The sequence below is a fragment of the Canis lupus genome, chromosome 2 (assembly GCF_003254725.2).
Source record: "Canis lupus dingo isolate Sandy chromosome 2, ASM325472v2, whole genome shotgun sequence".
In the NCBI taxonomy this organism is placed as follows: Eukaryota; Metazoa; Chordata; class Mammalia; order Carnivora; family Canidae; genus Canis; species Canis lupus.
In genome coordinates this window covers 1,821,698-1,845,291 of record NC_064244.1, presented here as the reverse complement: position 1 = coordinate 1,845,291, position 23,594 = coordinate 1,821,698, and the positions used below count along the sequence as shown (strand labels likewise).

The 23,594-nt window shown below is 37.7% G+C and overlaps 1 protein-coding gene across 7 annotated transcripts in view; it reads left to right on the top strand.

The window, feature by feature from the left end:
- Positions 1-5,530: 5,530 nt before the first annotated feature.
- Positions 5,531-23,594, top strand: part of CCNY (cyclin Y) — a 335,524-nt gene continuing 317,460 nt past the window's right edge. For 6 of the 7 annotated variants that reach the window (XM_049099405.1, XM_025478431.3, XM_049099407.1 and 3 more), the window contains exons 1-2: positions 5,531-5,664; positions 6,010-6,116. Coding sequence is in view for 1 of the 7 variants with exons in the window: in XM_035714060.2 (XP_035569953.1) it covers positions 5,659-5,664 (6 nt within the window). In the remaining 6 variants the exon portion in view is untranslated. The remainder of the gene's footprint in view (positions 5,665-6,009; positions 6,117-23,594) is intronic. The other variant, XM_035714060.2, reaches the window with a different exon arrangement.

Below are 23,594 nucleotides of genomic sequence, written 5' to 3'. Positions count from 1 at the left end.
CACAAAATCTCTCCTTTCAGCCCAGGAGATGTCATCTTCCCCAATAGTTCTCTCACTAGAGGGGAAATCTTAGCACACATTTGTCTTGTCAGACCTAAAAAAGAAGGGATTTTTCTGTTTTCTCTTTCCTTTTCAAGGGATCCCCTTATGCTCTGGTTTAAAATAAAATCGTTATACTTTTAAATTTTTCAAATGATCATCCATTGTTAAAAATTATGAGCTTGTAACAATTTATGAGTCAGCCAGATTTGCCTCTTGAGACACAAAGAGTATTTAGAATTTATAAAATGTTTTCTCTTTGAAAACTTGCTTTGCAAGCCTGTGATCTTCAAAATTCTTAAAAGCAAAGACTAGACTGCAAAAAGTATGTAATATTTCCCTTTGCCTTTCTGCCATAAGAACAATAGTCCTACCTGAGGCAAATGAATGCTGCCAACAGAATAGAGAGAGGTCATTCATCTGGAGGTACAAGGAGAAAAGCACATCAGGTATTTTAAAGGTAATATTACAGTGATTATTCAGCACCAAAGTCAACTCAGCTTTATCAAGAATTTTCTTACACCTGATGTTTACCCAATAGTTACTCAGATACAAGCAAACAGAAATAGTTCCTAAGTTCTTGCACATATATTCTCAAGTAGGATGTACAAATGTCCCTATTATTTGGAGGTCATCCAACTGTCCACAAACATTAGAACAAATGGAAAATATTTCTCAATGCCTGAAGTAAGTACAGTAGAAGATTAACTAGGAATCTAAATGGAAAAATTTTTCTAAAAGAATTTTTCAAATGATCATTGAATGTTAAAAATTATGCCACTGAAATAATGAAAGAACTCTTGATCTGGGGCAGGTGTATGGCAATCATGCCATCTGTGGGATGACTGGTTAATGTCAGGCAACCCTGGGGAGAGCTGGGAACCAGGTGATGGTCAGTACAGCCATCTTCCTAGTTACCTAGGAGCTGGAAAAATTATGTCTTGGGAGTCATTAACTGTTTTAAAAGATTGACTAAGAATTTGCAGGTATATAGTAAACACCTGTGGAAATAAACAAAGACCAACAAAATGAGAAAAGCAAAAGCTATTTATTGTGAGCTTGCTATGTAGTAAGGGAGACAGCCACAGTCCCTTGTGTTTTGGCGGGAACTCAAAAGGCAGGCAGAGGAGTGGGAAAGCTTTATAAAGTGCACTAAGAGGAGGCTTCAAGAATGCTCCATTGGAGGCATTGGCAGGCGCAGCTGCAGGGAGGCTAACTAGAAGCAGGGCATCCTCAGTGACTAGTTATGTGTGCACATTTGGCTTTCTCTGGTGGGTCCTGAATTGGAAGCAGGGACAAAATTTAGGGAAGCTGTCAGTTATTAATCAAGTTCTGGCCACTTTAGGCTGATTGTTATAGAAGTTATTGTTTAGCTTCCTGCATTGCCACTAGTGATAGCAATCTTGTTCCTTGTAAGTCTGATTTATGGCAGGCTGGCTTCCTGTGTTGTTTATTGTAGATAAGAGGTTGGTTTCCTGGGCAGGTTGCTGCAGGTTGTGAGTCAAAGTTTTATTTTCATACGTGGTCTCACCACTGCCCATTTGTATATTCAGTCTCTCATATCCCTTTCCTTAATCTATATAATGGAAAGAAAAACTAAGCAAACACACCCAGAAGGTGTTGATGATAGGTCAGTTTTACCATTTTAATCATTATGCTCTTTTAGAATTAAGATATTTAAACTTCAGATATACTCTTCATCCAAATAGGTCAGGGTGCAGATCTTACAGAGAAACAATTTATGTTTTAAAAAACCAATGTCCTAAAATTATGCACTTTATTAGGTAGACTGCAAAGGCATACATACTATTAGGTACCATACAATAGAATATAAGCTCCACAAAGGACAAAACTCTGTTTTGTTCAGCACTTTTTCCCTGGCACCAAGAACAGGGTCTGATACATAATAAGCACAAAAGAAACATATATTGAATGAATTGATGCATGTTTCTAAGTCTTTTATAAATTTTATTTTTAATTGTGGTAAAATACACATAAATTTGCCATTTTAACCATTTTCAAGTATACAGTTGAATAATGTTGAGTATACTCCAACTGCTGTGCAACCAATCTCTAGAACTCTTTTCATCTTGCAAAACTAAAACTCTGATCCATTAAACAACGTTGTGCTTCTGCTCAACTCCTCCTGTCTCTATGAATTTGACCACTCTAGGTACCTCACATAAGTGGAGTTACACAGTGTTCGTCTTTCGAGATTGGCTTATTTTGCTTAGCATAGTGTCCCCAAGGTTCATCCATACTGTACATGTGACAGGAGTTCCTTCCTTTTTTAAAAACCTCTTTCTTACCCTCCACACACCCCCCCCAAAGTAGGAAGAATATAAGCTGAAAACAATGAACTCATAACAGTGTCCTTGCTTCTCTTATTTCATTCATTTCCAGCATTTGGAAAGGGGTACTCACCATAAGCTTCATTTTTTCTCATCTGTAAAATGAAATAATAATATATGCACATGGGCACTGATCTAGCTCTCATGCTTGATGCAAAGCAGTCCTCTCCCCTGATCCTCCTCTTGAGCTGGTTTTCTCCTCACTCCTTCTCTCCCTACTCAATTCCTTTCTCTCCTTTTTGACCCTTCTGGGACCTAAAAGAAGGGGGAACAGAGAAAAGCCATGACATGGGATTACAGAGGCCTTTACTGCAGGGCAGTATAGAGGGTGGGTGAGGGGTGGGTCTTCACATGCACAGGTCAAGGCCTAGGTGAAAATGATCACTGTGCCCAGGACAATGGAGTATTCTGGGGGTGGGGGAGTTCTGATTTTTAAAGGTTTAATAATATTCCATCATATAGGATATACTACATTTTGCTATCCATTCGCTTGTCAGTGGACCCTCCTACCTTTTGGCTATCCTGAATTGTCCTGCTATGAGTGTGGGTATACAAATATCTGAGAGCCTCTTTTCAATTCTTTTGGGTATATATTGAGAAGTGGAATTGCTGAAATATATGGTAAGTCTATTTCTATTTGAGAGGGGAAAGCACAATAGTACTTTCTATAGCAACTGCACCATTTTACATTCCCACCAATGGTGCACAAGCATGTTTCTAACTCAAGTTTGGATATCTAGTTTGTTGCTCTGGAGCAGATTAGAAGAAATAAATTAGAAGGAATCAGCAGGTAAATAATCACATGAAGTATCATTTGGCAATCTAATGTTGAGTGACAAGAATTCTAAGAAACAAACTTAGTACTGGATAATTACAATATTCAGTAACGGGTACTCTTAATGATGCTCTCGAGCTATAATTAAAAAGTCAAATTATGTTTGATTTCCATTATATAAGCAGCGACATATATTTTAGAAATATAGCCATCGATAATCTAATTATGTAGGTATTGAAGAGTTTAATTTTATTATTTCAAAAACTAGGAGTTCCATCAAAAATGGTGAAATGTTTTGAAAGATTGGTCGTTAAGGAGGTAATTTTCATTTATCCAGAAATTTCACTTACATGGAATGGAGCCCTTCCCTGTCATGCCACATTAATAGGGTGTTACTATTTCCATATATAATAATCATACAGATGCCTTTCCAAATATGAATCATGATGTATTAAGTACAAATAGTAAGCTAAAACAACATTTTCAGTTAATGGTGACTGTGTGATTGCAAAATGTTTATTGATTAAGAAAAGAGGGAATCCATTTAGCTGGGAACAATCTTGGGGAGATGAATATTAAGATATGTAGAACACTTGAGGGCTGATAGTAGAGTTTTCAGGATACTCTAGGATTCCTGAAGTTCTATCCTTTCTCCTCTTATCTCATCTTTCTCCAATCCAAATTTACAAACCAAACTATTGAAGGATGACAAGCCTAACAATTTTTTAAATTTATTTTTTATTGGTGTTCAATTTACTAACATACAGAATAACCCCCAGTGCCCGTCACCCATTCACTCCCACCCCCCGCCCTCCTCCCCTTCTACCACCCCTAGTTCGTTTCCCAGAGTTAGCAGTCTTTACGTTCTGTCTCCCTTTCTGATATTTCCCACACATTTCTTCTCCCTTCCCTTATTTTCCCTTTCACTATTATTTATATTCCCCAAATGAATGAGAACATATAATGTTTGTCCTTCTCCGACTGACTTACTTCACTCAGCATAATACCCTCCAGTTCCATCCACGTTGAAGCAAATGGTGGGTATTTGTCATTTCTAATAGCTGAGGAATATTCCATTGTATACATAAACCACATCTTCTTTATCCATTCATCTTTCGTTGGACACCGAGGCTCCTTCCACAGTTTGGCTATCGTGGCCATTGCTGCTATAAACATCGGGGTGCAGGTGTCCCGGCGTTTCATTGCATCTGTATCTTTGGGGTAAATCCCCAACAGTGCAATTGCTGGGTCGTAGGGCAGGTCTATTTTTAACTGTTTGAGGAACCTCCACACAGTTTTCCAGAGTGGCTGCACCAGTTCACATTCCCACCAACAGTGTAAGAGGCTTCCCTTTTCTCCGCATCCTCTCCAACATTTGTTGTTTCCTGCCTTGTTAATTTGCCCCATTCTCACTGGTGTGAGGTGGGATCTCATTGTGGTTTTGATTTGTATTTCCCTGATGGCAAGTGATGCAGAGCATTTTCTCATGTGCGTGTTGGCCATGTCTATGTCTTCCTCTGTGTGATTTCTCTTCATGTCTTTTGCCCATTTCATGATTGGATTGTTTGTTTCTTTGGTGTTGAGTTTAAGAAGTTCTTTATAGATCTTGGAAACTAGCCCTTTATCTGATACGTCATTTGCAAATATCTTCTCCCATTCTGTAGGTTGTCTTTTAGTTTTGTTGACTGTATCCTTTGCTGTGCAAAAGCTTCTTATCTTGATGAAGTCCCAATAGTTCATTTTTGCTTTTGTTTCTTTTGCCTTCGTGGATGTATCTTGCAAGAAGTTACTATGGCCGAGTTCAAAAAGGGTGTTGCCTGTGTTCTTCTCTAGGATTTTGATGGAATCTTGTCTCACATTTAGATCTTTCATCCATTTTGAGTTTATCTTTGTGTATGGTGCAAGAGAGTGGTCTAGTTTCATTCTTCTGCATGTGGATGTCCAATTTTCCCAGCACCATTTATTGAAGAGACTGTCTTTCTTCCAATGGATAGTCTTTCCTCCTTTATCGAATATTAGTTGAACAATTTTTTTAAAGATTTATTTATTCATTCATGAGAGACACAGACTGAGAGAGAGAGAGAGAGGCAGAGACACAGGCAGAGGGAGAAGCAGGCTCCCTGCAGGGAGCCGGATGTGGGACTCGATCCTAGATCCCGGGATCACGACCTAAGCCAAAGGCAGGTGCCCAACCGCTGAGCCATCGAGGCGTCCCACGTCTAACATTTAATTACCACTTTGGGGTGCATATAATGAATTGTCTCCTGTACAGAATGCCAGGAATCTGAAAGAAACTAGGAGGTGACATATGCCCTGAGGGGGGTCATGACATAGTTATGACACACAAGGGGCATTATTACAATGTGTGAGGGGCCGCACATGGGAGGAATGGGTCAGGGAGACATGTGCTCCATCCCAATCAAGAGCCACTGCCACCACCCAATTGATAGCTGACTGGCTGACAGGCTTGTCCAGAGGCAGCGGGACAGAGGCATGGCGGTGAGCACTGTGTGGAGACAGGCCAGAGGTTGCTAGGAAGGATGGGTGATCTAGGAGTCAAGCGTAATGTTTGTCAGAAAGGTTGCTGGTGGTTCACCAACAGAAACTGGAGCCAGGGAGATAAGCAAGATTAAGGAGCCCAAAGAGATCTGAATAGAAGGTATTGAAACTGAGAATAACCAAGTAACTAACAGGTAAAATGTCAGGGAGTTGTTGCAGTATGTGTGGGGAATCTCACAAACACTGAGGCTAGAATTTCATCTATTGAATTGGGAGAAAGCTGCTGTCGTTCTGTTTCCTACACAACGTGGTTCCTGTGTAAAGTAGGGTGCATTGTTATTCCAGGTTCACGGGTGAGGAAACTGGGTGGTGAACCCAAGCCCCTCCATTATATTAACATCAGAAGCTGAGCTAGCCCTGGAATTCACTGCTCTGGAGCTTTGTGCTACCAGGTGAGCCTTGATCCTGTAATTTTCCAGGGCTAAGAATCTCTTCTTTCCTAGAAAAAGCTTTTGTTTCCAATAAATATGCTATGTTTTAATGGCAGTGGGTGTGGGGACAGGGTAACTTGCACAAGCATATCCAGTAAAATTCCTCAGCAGTGTTGGCTTAGGAAGTGGCCTGAATTTAGGTAACATGGTTGTTTAAAGTCTTATTTAGAGACGCTAGGTTTCTGATGCCTTACATTGAGACTTCTATTCAGTAGTACAGATTCTGTATTAACCAGTAAGTATGTGCTGGACTAATGATTTTTATCCAAAATGAAGGTATTTGTCTTTTTTAAGGCAGTGAAGCAAGGGCTTTTTCATGTATGTTTGAACCTTTAGTGCCGATTTCAGAAGATCACTAAAATTTAAGACTATTAAGATTGTTGTTTAAAGCTTTTTAAAAAATAACTAGATGGGTAAAATATAAATCTTGGTCACATTTTATTTTTTACTTGTAAGTTCCTTTATTTGGTAGTTGAATCTTAAAACCTGAGTTACTTCTAATTAGTTACAAACAAAATAGCTCAAGGCACCTGCTGTATCCTAGAACGTTCTACAATCAGGTATAGTTTAGGATTTGTACTAATGATTAATAAGATGCCAAGCTGGAATGGGCTAATCCCTTTTCTTATCTCACCTCTTAAGGTAGAGAGTTCTAGTAGAAAAAAATAAAATATATCTGGGAGGATTATATGGGTTTTCACCTATGTTCATATCTACAACCTGACAGAAAGTTGCTCTGGCATCAGGGAAGTTTAAGACAGAGTTTCTCAAAATCAAGTATTTAACTGAATCCTTTTATTTTTTATTTTAATAAATTTATTTTTTATTGGTGTTCAATTTGTCAACATACAGAATAACACCCAATGCTCATCCCATCAAGTGCCCACCTCAGTGCCCATCACCCAGTCACCCCCACCCCCCCGCCCACCTCCCCTTCCACCACCCCTAGTTCGTTTCCCAGAGTTAGGAGTCTTTATGTTCTGTCTCCCTTTCTGATATTTCCCACTTATTTTTTCTCCTTTCCCCTTTATTTCCTTTCACTATTTTTATATTCCCCAAATGAATGAGACCATATAATTTTTGTCCTTCTCCGATTGACTTACTTCACTCAGCATAATACCCTCCAGTTCCATCCACGTTGAAGCAAATGGTGGGTATTTGTCGTTTCTAATGGCTGAGGAATATTCCATTGTATACATAAGCCACATCTTCTTTATCCATTCATCTTTCGATGGACACCGAGGCTCATTCCACAGTTTGGCTATCGTGGCCATTGCTGCTATAAACATCGGGGTGCAGGTGTCCCGGCGTTTCATTGCATCTGTATCTTTGGGGTAAATCCCCAGCAGTGCAATTGCTGGGTGTAGGGCAGGTCTATTTTTAACTCTTTGAGGAACCTCCACACAGTTTTCCAGAGTGGCTGCACCTGTTCATAACTGGATCATTTAAAAAAAAAAAAAGTGAATCTCAGAATTGTGACTTAAGCTTATTTTTTATAATGTTACATATAAGAACAAATATGATATTAAATATAAACTATTTATGAGGGGATGCCTGGGTGGCTTAGTGGTCAAGCATCTGTCTTTGGCTCAGGGTGTGATCCTTGGGTCCCGGGATCAAATTCCACATCAGGCTCCCTGCATGGTGCCTGCTTCGCCCTCTTCCTGTGTCTCTGCCTCTCTCTCTTTGTGTCTCTTATGAATAAATAAATAAAATCTTAAAAAAATAAACTATTTATGAGGATAAATTTTATTGGCATCTGAAGCCAAAGCAAGATATACAAATGAAATACAAACAAAACTATAAAACTAATAAAAATTCAAATTAGCAACACTGATGCAAGACAGCTGCTGTTGTTTACTGAAACTAAATTGTACGTGTTAAGTTTATAGCAGAAAGATGTTGCTTCAGGTCCAATTCTATTTTTAATTAAAGTAACATGACTACAAATAAGGCTTTGTTTGCTAACTCAGAATAATTACACTTCATACTTAACAAAACTTTCTAGCAAGTGATCCTAACGTGGTCTCCCTCCGTCTTTCACATATCCACAGCCCTCTAGATCAGGGGCTTTCTTTCTTTCATAAAAGGCCAGATATTAAATCCTTTAGGCTTTATAGACCAAGAGGCAAAATTGAGAAATACTTAAATATTGAGAAATTTCTTACATATTAAGAAAATGTCTCATCACACGAATGGGTACTGCTGAATAGTGATGTCAATCATAAGCATGTGATTTTAATAGAGAATATTAATTACTCGTGCCATTTATAGAATTCTATTATATTCTTTCCTTGATACGTGTCTCTCAGCATGTTGTTGTAGATTAATTAGGTCAATTAACAGTTAAGTGGAAGCTCCTCAATTGCACAATTAGATGGATTTTGAAATATGGGACTTTTCCTTTACATGTGGAGTGAGGTCCCCAAAATACTGCTGGAACTGTAGGTTGAGCTTGGAAAATATATTTTCTGCAAATTTGTTTGGGATGGAGATTTCACTTCTCATTTTAATTTTTGACAACATAGGAAGTAAGTACAGCAGCTTGATATTAATTAAGTCATTTTGATGATATTAACCTGTCATCAAAATGACTACTGCAATGTAAGTTTTGTATATCAGCTCAGCTTTGCCTTGTAGCTTTAGGCTCAATTTGTTAAGAAACATCAAAAACTAATTTCCAAAGTCATTCAGAGTTAAAGAACAGTGATTGAAGAGGGTCTTTGTTCAGAGAAATTTCAATCTTGACTCTGCACTGAAAATAATCTCAATAAAATTTCCTCACTGCTAAACCGTCAGACTGCTAGGTGATAGAGCAAGTAGAGGTTTGCTTCTACTTATGACAAATTTATGGGACTGAAGATTATTAAGTCCATGAGAGTGGAAGTTTACTGTTGACACTACCAATTCAAAAACACATGATATCAAATATGTTCCTCAGAAGTACCTGCTGATAAATAGTACAATGAATACAATGAAGTCTTTAAACATCTTACATTTTCAAAAGCAGTAAGTTCATCCAACTAAGCCCTTTTCTTTTCCATGTACATTTTTATCACCATCAGTAGTAGCACATCTTAGCAGATTCCACTTCAGGTTGTACTGGATTTTGTGTTTTCTCACTGTTTTTGAAAATATTCTCAATTATAATTGTTTCATGTGGACCATTTATAGAGATGAAGCTCAGTGACTTAAGATCTGGCATTGACTCTTTGAATAAACAACAATTGAACAGTATGTTGGTTTATCAAAGACAAGAAAGACCACTTGAAATCATTTGGCTTCTTTTTAAATTGACTATTGATATTGCTTCCAGTGTCCTCAACTCTTTGAGTAACTTTTTACTCAAAGACTACTTAAGACTATTAACTTCTTACTCATAAGTTAATAGTTAATAGTCTTAAACCAGTTTATTTTCTCTGGACATATTTGTTTGCCTTGGAATCATATGATTTAATTAACACCATTGGTAAATGCTTGCTTTATCTAACAAATGAGCTATTTGGAAACTTCTTTGGTTTGCAGCTTCATTTCAAAAAATTTTGTGAAAAAAAATATAATGAAGTATTCTTCTTATACTTCCTACTTTTTCTGACGTGCTTTCCTGTGAGTTGGGAAAATTGTTATGATTGCTTAGTCCAGTAATATTGACAGAGACTGTATTTTTAGCACAGATATAGTACCACTTCATAATAAACACAGCTCCTTGCTACCCAATTTGATGATAAAATAATCCACACTGCACTGTCTTAAAAGTGTAGTATTTGAGGTTAACTTTTCTCTCCATTTTTTGTCTTGACATTCACTGGTCATAAAAAAAATTATAAAATGTTATATTACAGCAATATGCATGGCACTCAAAATACTGTTGAATTAAAGCTGTGTCAGTGTGTTTTGAGGTGGGCTGAGCAGTCTGCAAGCAGTAGAGTACTACATACAGTTTCTGTCACAACTACTGTCATAGAAGTATACAATGTGTAAAAAAATGAGTATGGCCATGTTTTAATAAAGCTTTATTTATGGACACTGAAAAGAATTTCATCATGTTCACATGACAAGATATTATTCTTCTGATTTTTTTTTTTTTTTGCGAACATTTAGAAATGTGAAAACCACTCTTTGCTTGAGGACCACACAAAAACTGGCAACATGTGGGATTTGGCCCACAGACTATAGTTTACCCACTACTGCCCTAGATTTAAACTCAGGCCTATTTATTTATAAAGATTTTATTTATTTATTCATGAGAGACACAGAGAGAGAGGCAGAGACAGGCAGAGGGAGAATCAGGCTTCATGTAGGAAGCCCGATGTGGGACTCAATACCAGAACTCTGGGATCATGCCCTGAGCCTAAGGCAGACACTGAGCCAACCAGGCCTCCCAAACACAGTCCTTTTTAAAAATTATGACTTTAACTTCTGTTATCCCTCCCTGGATGGAGTTGTATTTTCAGCCTAATTCTTCAAAGTAGGAAAAAATGTGGTCTTCTAGGCATTTCAAGCATTACCAACCAGCGTGGTTTTGAAAAGGAGATCCTGAGATATCACACTGCTATGGAAAGTCACTTGCTCTTCTCACTCTGAGGACTGTCTTCCACTAATGTCTCAGAAAGAAACCAAAGCCAGAGAGGGGGCAGGCATCAGAGAAAGCACAATCTCTATGTCAGAACCGAGAATTTGATTCAGTTTGTCCTTCGTCTATTTCCACTTCCAATGCCTTTTTCTGTTCTTTTCTAGAGCCACCTGTCCCCAAAGCACCTCTCACCCCCTAGCAGTATCATGTTACTTGATTATTCTTATCACAACCAAAGCAAATGAATAACTAATTTGTGCTATCTCTTCTCAGAATCTGTTTAAGACTTCAGAGGAAAGAGAATCTTGAATCATGGGTTTCATTTTAGGTCAAAGCACAGAGCAAGTCTTACATGTAAGAGTCTACCTCCTGCAACACTGACCCTTCTGCCATAGCCCCATTCCAGGGTGGACTGAAACCATTCCATCATTTCCACTGGACCCTCCTCTCTTGGAATTGTAGTAATATGTCAAGTGGAGGACCCAGTCAGGGACTGGGTTGAGAAAGCATCCAGTTGACAAACCCTAAGATGGATGCTTTTCCTAAGATAAAGGTTCTGAACACTGGCTATGCATGAGGACTACCTACAAAACTTTAGAAAAATGTGCCTGAGCCCCACCTGAGCATGATCAGATGGTTTTCCAGGGTTTAGAATCACTGCCCAGTTCTCATTTCCCCGCAGGGCCTATCACCGGGACATAATTTCCCTCTACTACATTCAAATCCTGACTAAAGGCTAATTGAAGGAATCCCTTTTAGGATCCCTGAATTACCTTAGAATCTACCAGTTATATTTAAATTTGGGGGGAATTTCTGAAAGGCTTGGTGTGTTACATAATGAATAGTATGAGCATCACACCAAGCATGCATCACCAAAAAAGCATTTTTACTTTCTTAAAGTGGTTGTTGACAGAAGACTTAGGTCTCTAAATGTAAGAAAGCTGACGATATGCTTGAGAACCGTCCACAATGAAAATCTTAACAATTCAAGGACTAGATATATATTGCGAGTATTAGTAGACTGGAGATATGTGGTAATGAAGAAAATAGTGTGAAGAAATAATTTGGGGCTTATTATGTACTAACCTATTCGTTTTCTTGACAAAAGGGGAAAAGTTAGATAAATGAAGAATAAAGTTGGTCGATTAGGGTTTCTACAATACTTTTGTTTGGAGATCCTTGGGTTATTTCTATTGTCATTTATTGAACTTAAGTTTACAGTTTTTACGTTTAAATTATTTATTTCTTTGGAGGCATTTTGCCTCTAGTGACTCCCATGTGTACTGGATCTTCATCTTGTACAGCCAAAGTTGAGAACCAATGGAATAGAAAGGACAATGGCAGAGGACTCAAGGTATTTCTCCCACACCTGGCTTTAAATGAGGGTTTTAAGATGTACAAAGGTATCATGTTACTAAAGTGGGACCAGTGGTTGTGTTGTTACCTTATTTTCCTAGTGGTTAAGGAAAATGTGGGGCTTTTCGGGATGTGGTGCCCTAAAGCATACAGTTTACAAGAATTAGGAGTACAGAATAAGTCTTGATAGAGGAGGATAATGCAACTCAGTAGCATGTCGTTGGTATGATGACTTCTTCCCTTCACTGTGAGGAACATACCTGCAAGCCACCTGCAGGAAAGGCTATGAGTCATACTGCTGAAGGCAGCCCTCTTCACATTCTACAAGTGCAATTATTTTTTAAAAATCTAAATAACATAAGCCATCCTTGGGTAAATATGGAGAAGAAAAGATGACAGAAGAGGATTTACATTACCTTCAGATAATTTCTTAAGTGAGAAATTTAGCATACTTTTCTTGGTTACTTTGTGGAAGGACTCTATGTATTAAGTTGATTTGAAACTCTCATGCATGGACACAAGCACACATATTTCTCCTATTTGTAACCCATATAAAAAGGATCCTCTTGTGTAGAACTAATGATATTTTTTAGTGACAAATAGAACAAAATGGAACAAGAGCCCTAATAGATACTTACTCATAGATATTCCCTACAGCAGGTAGTGGGTGGGAAATTACTGGCAGCAGGATAGGTTTCATTTGGGATTCTTGTTTTCTACTTTTGGTTTAGCAAGTATTTGTTGATTTGATTTGAATGGAATTTATTCTAATTTCTAAGGCTTACCTTGAAAGATGACATACTGTGAGTAACAACAGCATATAAAACAGCCTTTTCCAGAAGAAGCTGACTCCAGCCTCACTCTAGAACTTTCGTGTCAAACATTGGAAAGCTTTTCCTTGTGTGGGTTCTGCTTACATATTCAAAGTCTCCCAGTTTAGCTAGTTCTACAGCTGCCAAATGAGGAATGGACTAGATAGCCCATGTGGAAGGCAGCTATTACCTTGTGCATAGCAGACAGCACTCACTTCTGTTGGAGTAAACAGCCCATGGTCCAGTTTCTCCAGGCAGTGGAAGACAAGAGTGGGTTTGGTCTGAGTTCAGTGGGAAGCCATGGGAGAGGCTCCTTTGAAGATGAAAGGAAGATGATGGGATTCCTGCTCTCATTTGTGAGAGAAAAAGAGTCAAAGTATTGATTCCCAGAATTAAGACCTAAGAAACTCATGAAAAAAAGCCAATTCAGGCATGACTATTGCCTTTTGTCTACCTTGTAAGTTCCTGATTGAGCTGAACAATGTCAGGTAAATACCTGGGTGGCAGAATAAAGTAATTGATTTACAAACGAGAATGTGATAGGTTAACACATAGCTGAAAAAGTGAGAGAACCTGAGAATGTAACTGAGTAACAATATTTGGCATATAAAAGAAGTCAGGCCTGGTTTATATGAGGTCAGGCCCATGGTCCTCAGTAGGCTACTCATTACATTTGATTCAGTTAAGTCTGGAAAGATGTGAGGTGTGTCTGAACTCTCTGTTTGAACATCCAGAAGGGAGTACTAAAGGCGAAAACACAGTTTGAAGAGATTGTACAAGCATGAGAATCAGAATCAGATATGATGGAAATGTTGGAAGTTATCAGACCAAGAATTCTTTTAAACTTTGATTAATATGCTAAGGCAAAGGTAGACAACAGGCAAGATCAGATAGATAATGTAAGCAGAGATATGGAAATTCTTTTTGTTTTCTTTAAGATTTTATTTTTGAGTGGTCTCCACATCCAACGTGGGGTTTGAACTCACAACCCCAAGATCAAGGGTCACATGCTCCACCCACTGAGCCAGCCAGGCATTCTGAGAGATGGAAATTCTGAGAAAGATAAAAAATGCTAGACATGAAAAATACTGTAACAGCAAATTTAAAAATGCCCTTGATGGACTCATTAGTAGACTGGGAATAGCTATAGAAAGAATTTCTAAGGATATAACAATAGAAACTCCCCAAATTGAAAAGTAAAGAGAAAACAGACTGAAAAAAATTCAGAGCAGAACATCCAAGAACTGTGGCACAATTACAAAAGATGTAGCATACTTACAACAAGATCATCAGAAGGAAGAGGAAAAGACAAAGGAAGAGTAGCAATATCTGATGCAATAATGACAGAAATTTCCCCCCAAATTAATATCAGACAATGCACCACCAACCCAGGAGCTCACGGAACCAAGCGAGATAAATGCTAAGGAAACACAACAACAACAAAAAATCCCAACAGGCATATCATAGTCAAAGTACAGAAAATCAAAGATAAAGAATCTTGAAAAAAGTCACAGGAAAAATACACCTTACTTAAAAAGGAGTGAAGATGAGCATTATATATGACTTCTCCCTAGAAACCATGCAAGCAAGAAGGGAGCTGAGTGAGATTATTAAATTGTAGAGGGGAAAAAATCATCAACCAAGAATTCTGTACTCTGTGAAAATATCTTTCAAAAGTGAAAGAGAAATAAAGATTTCTCAGGTGAAAAAAAATTGAAGAAATTTGTTGCCAGTAGACCTGAATTGCTAGAATTGTTAAAAGAGGTTTTTCAGAGAGAAAGGAAGTGAAATAGATTGGAATCTTAGATCTGCATAAAGGAGTACTGGAAAATGTTTAAATGAAGGTAATATAAAAGTTTGTTTTCCTTTCTTTTAAAAAAAAAATATATTTATTTAAGTAATCTCTGTACCCAGTATGGGGCTTGAACTCAAAACTCCAAGATTTAGAGTCACCTGTTCTTTCGACTGAACCAGCCAGGCACCCCTAAGAAATATTTTTCTTATTCTTAATGGATCTAACAGTTAACAATTTGTTTATAATAATAAGAGCAACAGTGTATACCTATACAGCTAGGCATATATGTATATATATATATTTTTTTTTTTTTTAATTTTTGAGTGATCTCCACATCCAACATGGGGTTTGAACTCACAACCCCAAGATCAAGGGTCACATGCTCCACCCATGTATATTTATTTATACATATATATTTATACAGTTTATATAAATAAAGTTATGTGTATATATATGTATGCTCTTGAATAAGTGAAATAAATGACAGCAATAACATGAGCAATGAGAGGGAAGAGTTAGGAATATTTTGTTATTCCTAATATATACCTAATAATACCTAATACCTAAAATATTTGTTATTATTAGGTATTGGTTCCACCTGTCAGTTGGTATAGTGTTATATGAAAGTAAATTTAGATTAGTTTTAATGTGTATTGCAAAGTCTATGGTAATCACTTTAAAAAAGTTTGTGGTAGTCACTTTAGAAAGTATAATTTAAAAAAAAGAAAGTATAATTGACACCATCAAAATAAGCTTTTGCATAGCAAAGGAAACCATCAACAAAATGAAGAGGGAACTTAATGGGAGATATTTGCAAATGATGTATCTGATAAGGGATTACTATTCAAAATATACGAAGAACTTAGACAATTCAACACACACACAATCAATTAAAATTGGGCAGAGGACTTGAATAGACATTTTTCCAAAGAAGACATACAGATGGCCAACAGATACATAAAAAGATGCTCAGCATCACTCATCATCAGGGAAATGCATATCAAAACCACAGTGAGCTATCACCTCACACCAGTCAGAATGGCTAGCCTCAAAAAGACAAGAAATAACAAGTATTGGTGAGGATGTGGGATAAAGGGAACCTACCTGTAATGTTAATGGGAATGTAAATTGGAGCAAACGCTGTGGAAAACATTATGGAAGTTCCTCAAGAAAATTAAAAAGAGAAATGCCATGCAATCTAGCAATTCCACTACTGGGTAAATGAAAACACTAGTTTAGAAAGACACGCACCATAGGTTCCTTGCAGCATTCTTTACAATATCTACTGTGGAAGCAACCTGTGTCCATTGATAGAGGGATAGATAAAGAAGATGTGGTATGTGCGTATATATGTGTGTGTGTTTGTATGTATAGTGGAATATTATTCAGCCATAAAAAAGACCTCTTTACATCATGGATGGGCCTAGGGGCAGACAGAGAAAGACAAGTACCATATGGTTTTATTTATACGGTGAATCCAAAAACACCAAGCAAACAGAGAGCAGAAGCAGACCTATAAATATAAAGAACAAACTGACGGTTGGCAGAGGAGTGGGGAGTAGGGAAATGGGCAAAATGGGTTAGAGGGAGTGGGAATCACAGGCTTCCCGTTATGGCAGGAAGGAGTCCTGGGGGTGGAAGCTGCAGCATCGGGTGTGGAGTCAACGGCATTGTAATAGCCTTGTAGGCGACAAACGCAGCTGTATTCATGAGAAGCGTAGCATAACGTAGAGTCGTGAGATCACTGTTTCACGTGTGAAACCAATGTCACGTTGTCAATTAGACTTCGATTTTAAAAGAGCATAACTGATACGCTAAGAAGAGACAATGGGGTCATATACTCCGTTAAAGCCACGACAGGGAGAGCCGAGACCGGGACGCGAACCCCGCCCCGCCCCGCCCCGCGCCTGGGGCGATTTCTTCCCGGCTCCGACCGCTTTGCCCGCCGCACGTGAGCAACCTGGTCTGTTACAGACCAACCAGCCGGTGGTGGCTGCCGTGACGACCTCCGTGGTGGCGTTCCTGCCCCTTCCAGATCCTTGGGGCACTGTCGCGGTGCTCGGGTGCGCAGCGCCAGGCCCGCGGCGCGGGCGGAGCAGCCGCATCCCACGGCGCGCGTCCTCGTCCCGGGGCGTGTTGGCTATAGCTGCCGCCTCATATCCGTGTTTGCGGGAGTCGCGGTCTTTGTGTTTGGCATCACTCTTCCTTTGTTGCTGATGCTCATCCACGGGTCGTTGAGACTTCGGAATCTCCGGAACGAACTGGAGAATAAAATGGAGGGGATAGGCTCGAAGAGGACCCCCATGGGCATTGTCCTAGATGCCCCAGAACAGCAGGAAGAAACTGTCAGCAAATTCGCTGACTATATCAGCAAAGTGAAGAAATAAATACAGCTGACCTGCTGAGAGGACTGCGGCACACATCAGGGTGCAGTCTGCCCCTATCCAGACCTACTTCCCATACGTGTTCTTGAAATAGGAGGTGCCGGTACCATCCACCTATCTGTGGCAGCATGCATATGTAGGTCAACTGTTAACATGACCGATGCTCCAGAGAGAGGCCCTCAGAGACTGCAAGAAACTACCCTCCTCTTACGCCTGAAGTTTCAAGTGTGTTTATGCAAACTGATAAGAAGTGGATCACACTTATTTCTTTAGAGAAATAAAGAGAAAGAATTTTGCATTGTACAGCAACAGTACTGTTAACTTGTGGGCAAAAACTAATTGTAAAGTATCAAGGCAATATGAGTAAATGAAAAAAAAAACTGTTAAAGTGGATGTCATGCATTAGCCTGTTTTAATCCCCCCAAGCCTCCAGCACCCTCCAAAAATATTTCCTGGGACCCAAATATGTGCGGTCTAAACTATTTTAGTGTTTTTATTATTCTTTTAAAATCGAAGACGATCTGTCTCACTTTGCTGCCTGTTGGACATGCAGTGGAAACTGGATAAACCGGTTTTTATTTTGTTTACAAATATAAAGATAGCTGTTGAGGAGAATATTTTGTCAAATTTTGGTGAAATTTTGAAATGCTAGTAATGCCTTTTCACTAGCAGGTATTTGTTGCAACCTAACTATCATCCTTTATGGAGGTTATAGATACATGCCCTATAGTATTCTTGACGGTCTTGTTTTAAAAAAAGCAACAACAAAAAAATAAAACATGAGTTCTGTTTATATTGCTTATTTTTTGTTGTTATGACAGAAAGGTGTCCAAGATAATTATGTTTCCTATATTGTTTTTCAGTTTAGTTTTTAACTGGAACATTTAGAAAGAAGAAAATCAATGTACATTGTCTTGATTCCTTAGGGGCACAAAAAGCACAATAATGGCTGATCCTTTGAAACCTGAATGGCACCTGCAGATGACCAAGCAAAAAGACTTATGAAAATGCGAATCATCAAAGGCTTCTGCGCTTCATAAAAATTTTAGATAGCAGTTGTTACAACTGTATGTTTTTATAGATAGGCATTAGAATCAAGATAGCATGAGTTTATATATCCTGTTACTTTCTTCCTTTTATTTCTCATGTATTTAGAAATAGATCATACAAAAATGTTTTGCTTGCCAATTGAGTGATTTCATAGCTGAACAGAAAACATTTGGGTTTCCCTAACACTGAATTATGAAGACAACTGGAGCAGTACTTACTGAAGAGACTGCGTGCGTCCTAAAAGAAGCAGCAACAGCATATGCTGCTCCTGGTTTTTCTTGCATTTTCACTTTTCAGCCAACCTGCAGCCTCCATCTCTAGCACAGTGATATCACCACGACTTGATAGACATGGTCTAGAGTTTGTACCCTTACCCAAATATGGAGAATAAAATTTATGGAAGATTAAAAAATAATAATAATAAATGAATAAATAAATAAAACCACAAAAGGCAAAAAAATGTCAAAAACAGAAATAAGAGCAAAGAACAACAATAGAAAACAGTAGCAAATATGGTAAATATTAATATAACCAAATCAGCAATCACTTTAAACATCAATGGTTTAAATAGACCAATTAAAAGACAGACTGTTAGAGTGGATCAAAAGCAAGAAATGAGAAGTGGATAGATCCAGCTGGCATAAAATCAATAAAGACATAGTTGAACTCAATAATACCATTAACTGCATATAACTGACATCTATAGACTCCTTCATTCCACAATATCATATTGCACATTCTTCTCAAGATCATATGGAACATTCGTCAAGATAGACTGCATTCTGGGCTGTAAACCACATCTCAACAGGTTTAAAAGAATGGAAATCACGGGTAGCCTGGGTGGCTCAGCAGTTTAGCACTGCCTTTGGCCCAGGGCCTGATCCTGGAGACCCGGGATCGAGTCCTGCATCAGGCTCCCTGCATGGAGCCCACTTCACCCTCTGCCTGTGTCTCTGCCTCTCTCTCTCTATGTGTCTCTCATGAATAAATAAATAAAATCTTAAAAAAAAAAAAAAAGAATAGAAATCGTACAATGTGTGCTCTCAGACCACAATGGGATTAAATTAGAAATCCATAACAGAAAGATAGCTGGAAAATCCCAAAAATACTCAGCAATTTTTAAACAACACATTTCTAAGCCCATGCCATTAGGGAATTGCAAATTAAAACAACAATGACATCACACACACCTATTACAATGTCCAAATTCCAAAAGACTAACAATCCCAAATACTGTGAGGATGTGGGACAACAGTTGCAGCCACTTTGAAAGATAGTTTGGTAAAACTAAACATACTTTTACCATTTGATCTAGCAACCATGCCCTTTGGTATTTACTCAGAGGAATTGAAAACTTGTTCACACAAAAACCTGCATGCAGATATTTATAGCACCTTTATTTATAAACCACCCAAACCTGGAAGCCACCAAGATGTCCTGCAGTAGGTAAATTGATAAATAAACTGTGGTACATCCAGACCATGGAGTATTATTTGGTGCTAAAAAAGAAATGAGCTATCAAACCATGAAAAGACATGGAGGAAACTTAAGTGCATATTACTAAGTGAAAGAAGCCAATTTGAAAAGATTACATACATTAGTCAAGACATTCTGGAAAAGGCAAAGCTATAGATATGATAAACACATCAGTAGTTGCCAGAGGTTGGGTGGGGAGGAAGGAAGAATTCCCAGAGCACAGGGCAGTGAAACCATTCTGTATATTACAAAAGTGGATTCCTATAATTATATAATTGTCAAAATCCATAGAGTGCAGAAAACCAAGAATGAACCCTAATATAATCTATGGATTGGGGTAATGATGTGTTAATGTAGGCTCACCGATTGTAACACTGTAGCAGGATGTTGATGGGAGGGAGGTTGTATATGTATGGGGGTACAGAATATCTGGGAGCTGTATACTTGCTGTTCAATCTTGCTGCAAAACAAAGATTGCTCTAAAAATAGTTTATTAATTAAAAATGTTTATATACTATTAAATGTACAGATCTTAAGTGTACAATTCAATTAGCTCTGATTAATGTCTACACCTATGTAGTCACTAAGCCAAATCACAATATATAGAACACTTCCATCACCCCAGGAAGTTTTCCTGTACCCATTCCCTTAGGCAATTATTGTTCTGATTTCGATCAACTTATATTGGCTTAACTCAGTCTTGAAGTCCTTTTGAAAGGAATCATACAGTATGTACTCTTTTCTGTCTGCCTTCTTCCACTTAGCATAAGATTTTTGGGATTCATCCATAGTTTTAAAAGTATCCATAGTTCATTTTTTAAATTATTGAGTAGTATTGCATTATGTGACTATATTAATTTGTCTATTCATACTTCTTTTGATGGAAATTTGGGTTGTGTCAAGTTTCTGCTTTATATATGATGCAATTATGATATTCTTGTCTAAGACTTTGTGTAGACACATAATTTCATTTCCCTTGGGTCATGGGATAGTTTCATAAAAACTGCCAAACTGTTTTCTAAAGTGGTTTCATTTTTTTAAAGATTTTATTTATTTATTCATGAGAGACACAGAGAGAGAGAGAGACAGAGAGACAGAGACACAGGCAGAGGGAGAAGCAGGTTCCATGCAGGGAACCTGATGCAGAACTTGATCCCAAGACTCAATCCCGGGACTCCAGGATCATACCCCAGGCCAAAGGCAGGAGCTAAACTGCTGAGTCACCCAGGGATACCCCCACCGTTTTTTGTTTTTGTTTTTTTTTTTTAATCCAAAGTGGTTTCCATCTTACACTTCAACCAGAAAGTATGAGATCTCCAGTTGCTCCATATTCTCATTGACATTAGTGTTGTCAGTGTTTTCAGTTTTAGCAATTGAAGTGGGCGTAAAATGGTATCTTAGTGTGGTTTTACTTTACATTTCCCTGGTCACTTTCTTATTACTCAGTCATATATCTCCCTTTGTGAAATACCTGTACTTTTTCTGACCATTTAAAAAAGTTTTTGGTTGTTTACCCCTTATCACTGATTTGTAGAAGTTATTTATATTTACTTATCCTTTCTGTCTTTCTCTATGCCTATCCTCTAACAGAGGGACTTTTAACGTAATTTTGAGGATTGGCAAGTTCAAAACTTGTAGAGCAGGTTAGCAAGCTATAAACTCAAGCAGGATTTCTATGTTATGGTCTTGAAGCAGAGTTTGTTCTTTTCCTGGAATCTTCCTTTCTTTTTTGCTCTTAAAGTTTTTAACTGATTAGGTATGGCCCACCCACATCCTTTAGAGAAATCTGCTTTACTTAAAATCAACTGATTATAAACATTAATGATATCTACAAAATTTTCACAGCAACGTGTAGTCTTAGTGTTTGGCCAAACAACTGGGCACCATAACCTACCCAAGCTCACAGATAAACTCCACAGTGCCTTTGTAAAGTCAATTGACCATATATGTGTAGATCTATTTCTGGACTCTATTCTGTTTCATTGAATTATTTTTCTGTTATTTTGCTTAATCATGCTATCTTGATTTTTGCAGCTTCATAGTAAATGAAGGTAGTATAATGAGGTAGTTCAATGAGGTAGTATAATCCTTCAATTTTGTTCTTTTTTCAAGATTTTTGGCCATTTTAGAGCTTTTGCTTTTGCACAGAAATTTTAGAATCAAATTTCAATTACTACAAAAACCCTACTGGGATTTTGATTTGCATTGGGTTGCAATACAAAAATAAAGTTTTTCTCCCTTATTCTGTTATATAGAGATTACATTGATTTTCAAATGCTAAGCCAATCTTGCATTCCTGGAATAAACCCTTAGTCATGATATGTTACTAATTTTCACTTCAATTAGTAATTACTGGTAAGGATTATTGCCTCTATCTCTGTATAATCTATAATTTTCTTTTCTTGTCATATCTTATAAGATTTTCTGGACTGAGTCTATTCTGACAGAATTTGTGTATGATTGTCATTTTTTCCCCCTTAACTATTTAATAGAATTCACCAAGACTATTTGGTCTAGAGTTTTCTTTATGGGAAAATTACTGACTACCAAATTCCATTTACTTAGTATATACAAATGTTCAGGTTGTCTTCTTTTTGGTAAATTGTGTTTTTCTGCTTCACCTAAATCATTGAATTTATATTTTTCCCTATTTTTCATGATCAGTTCTTGCTAGAGGTTTGTCAATCTGTTTAAACGTGTTAAAGGAATCAACTTTTAGCCACATTAATTTTCCCTATTTATTTGCTTTTCATTTCATTGATTTCTGATTTTTATTTCCTTCCTTCTATCTACGTTGGGTGTAATTTGCTCTTCTTTTCCTAAGAAGCCTCTTATGTTGCAACCTTAGATCACTGATTTTTTAAACATTCTTTTCTTTTTCTATTTCATTGTACTTAAGTATTTTAAAGTATTGGCTTCCCTCCAGGGAAGTACTGTTTCAGTTGAATCCCATAAAATTTAATACATTATATTTTCATTAGCAATATTTTCTAACTTCTTTGGTTTTATTCTTTTACTTGTGAGTTATTTAAAAGAGTATTGTTTCCTTTTCAAATATTTGGAGCTTTATATCTTAGTTTTACTGAATTCTAATTTGATTTTCTTGTTATAGAATATATGCTGTAATATTTCCCTCTTTTGAAACTTAGTAAGACTCACTCTATGGCTCATTATGTGTCTACTTTTGTGAATGCTCTATTGTACTTAGAAAGAATTATACCCTTGTAGTTGTTGTATACAGTGTTCTATATGTCTTATTTGGTTGAAAGTTTGTCCAAATCTTCTTTCTCCTGTATTAATTTTTCCCTTCCTTTTGAAAAGCCTAAATTTAGATCTGTAGATACGATGATTTATTAATTTATAGTCACATACACATATACACTTCATAGCTGCCCATCCCACAAAGACCTTTATGCTAGGGAAACTCATCTAAGAATCACACCCCTGTGAAGCCATGAAGGCAACGCAACATCAACTGGTTTTTTTTTTTTTTTTTTTTTTTTTTTATTTATGATAGTGACAGAGAGAGAGAGAGAGGCAGAGGGAGAAGCAGGCTCCATGCACTGGGAGCCCGACGTGGGATTTGATCCCGGGTCTCCAGGATCACGCCCTGGGCCAAAGGCAGGCGCCAAACCGCTGCGCCACCCAGGGATCCCCGACATTAACTGGTTTTGAAGATCACTCCTCAGTTCATAGTTCCTCACAACTCCCTTCAACCTACTTTCCATTACAGCCTAGAACTTTTGCTTTTGAAATCCAGAAAAATTATTTTAATAATCCAATAAATTATTAATGAAGCTATGCCTTCTCTAACTGATAACAAACTGTTAAAGTGGAGTATCAATATCAATACAGACATTACAGCTGAAGCTGTCATGCATAGAACAACAGATCTGGTCTGAAGGAAGGCTGAGAAAATTCAAGCTGAATGTCAAGAGGAAGCAGTTTTCTAGCATAAAGTCACACATGAATGCGTAGGCAATAGCTAAGCAT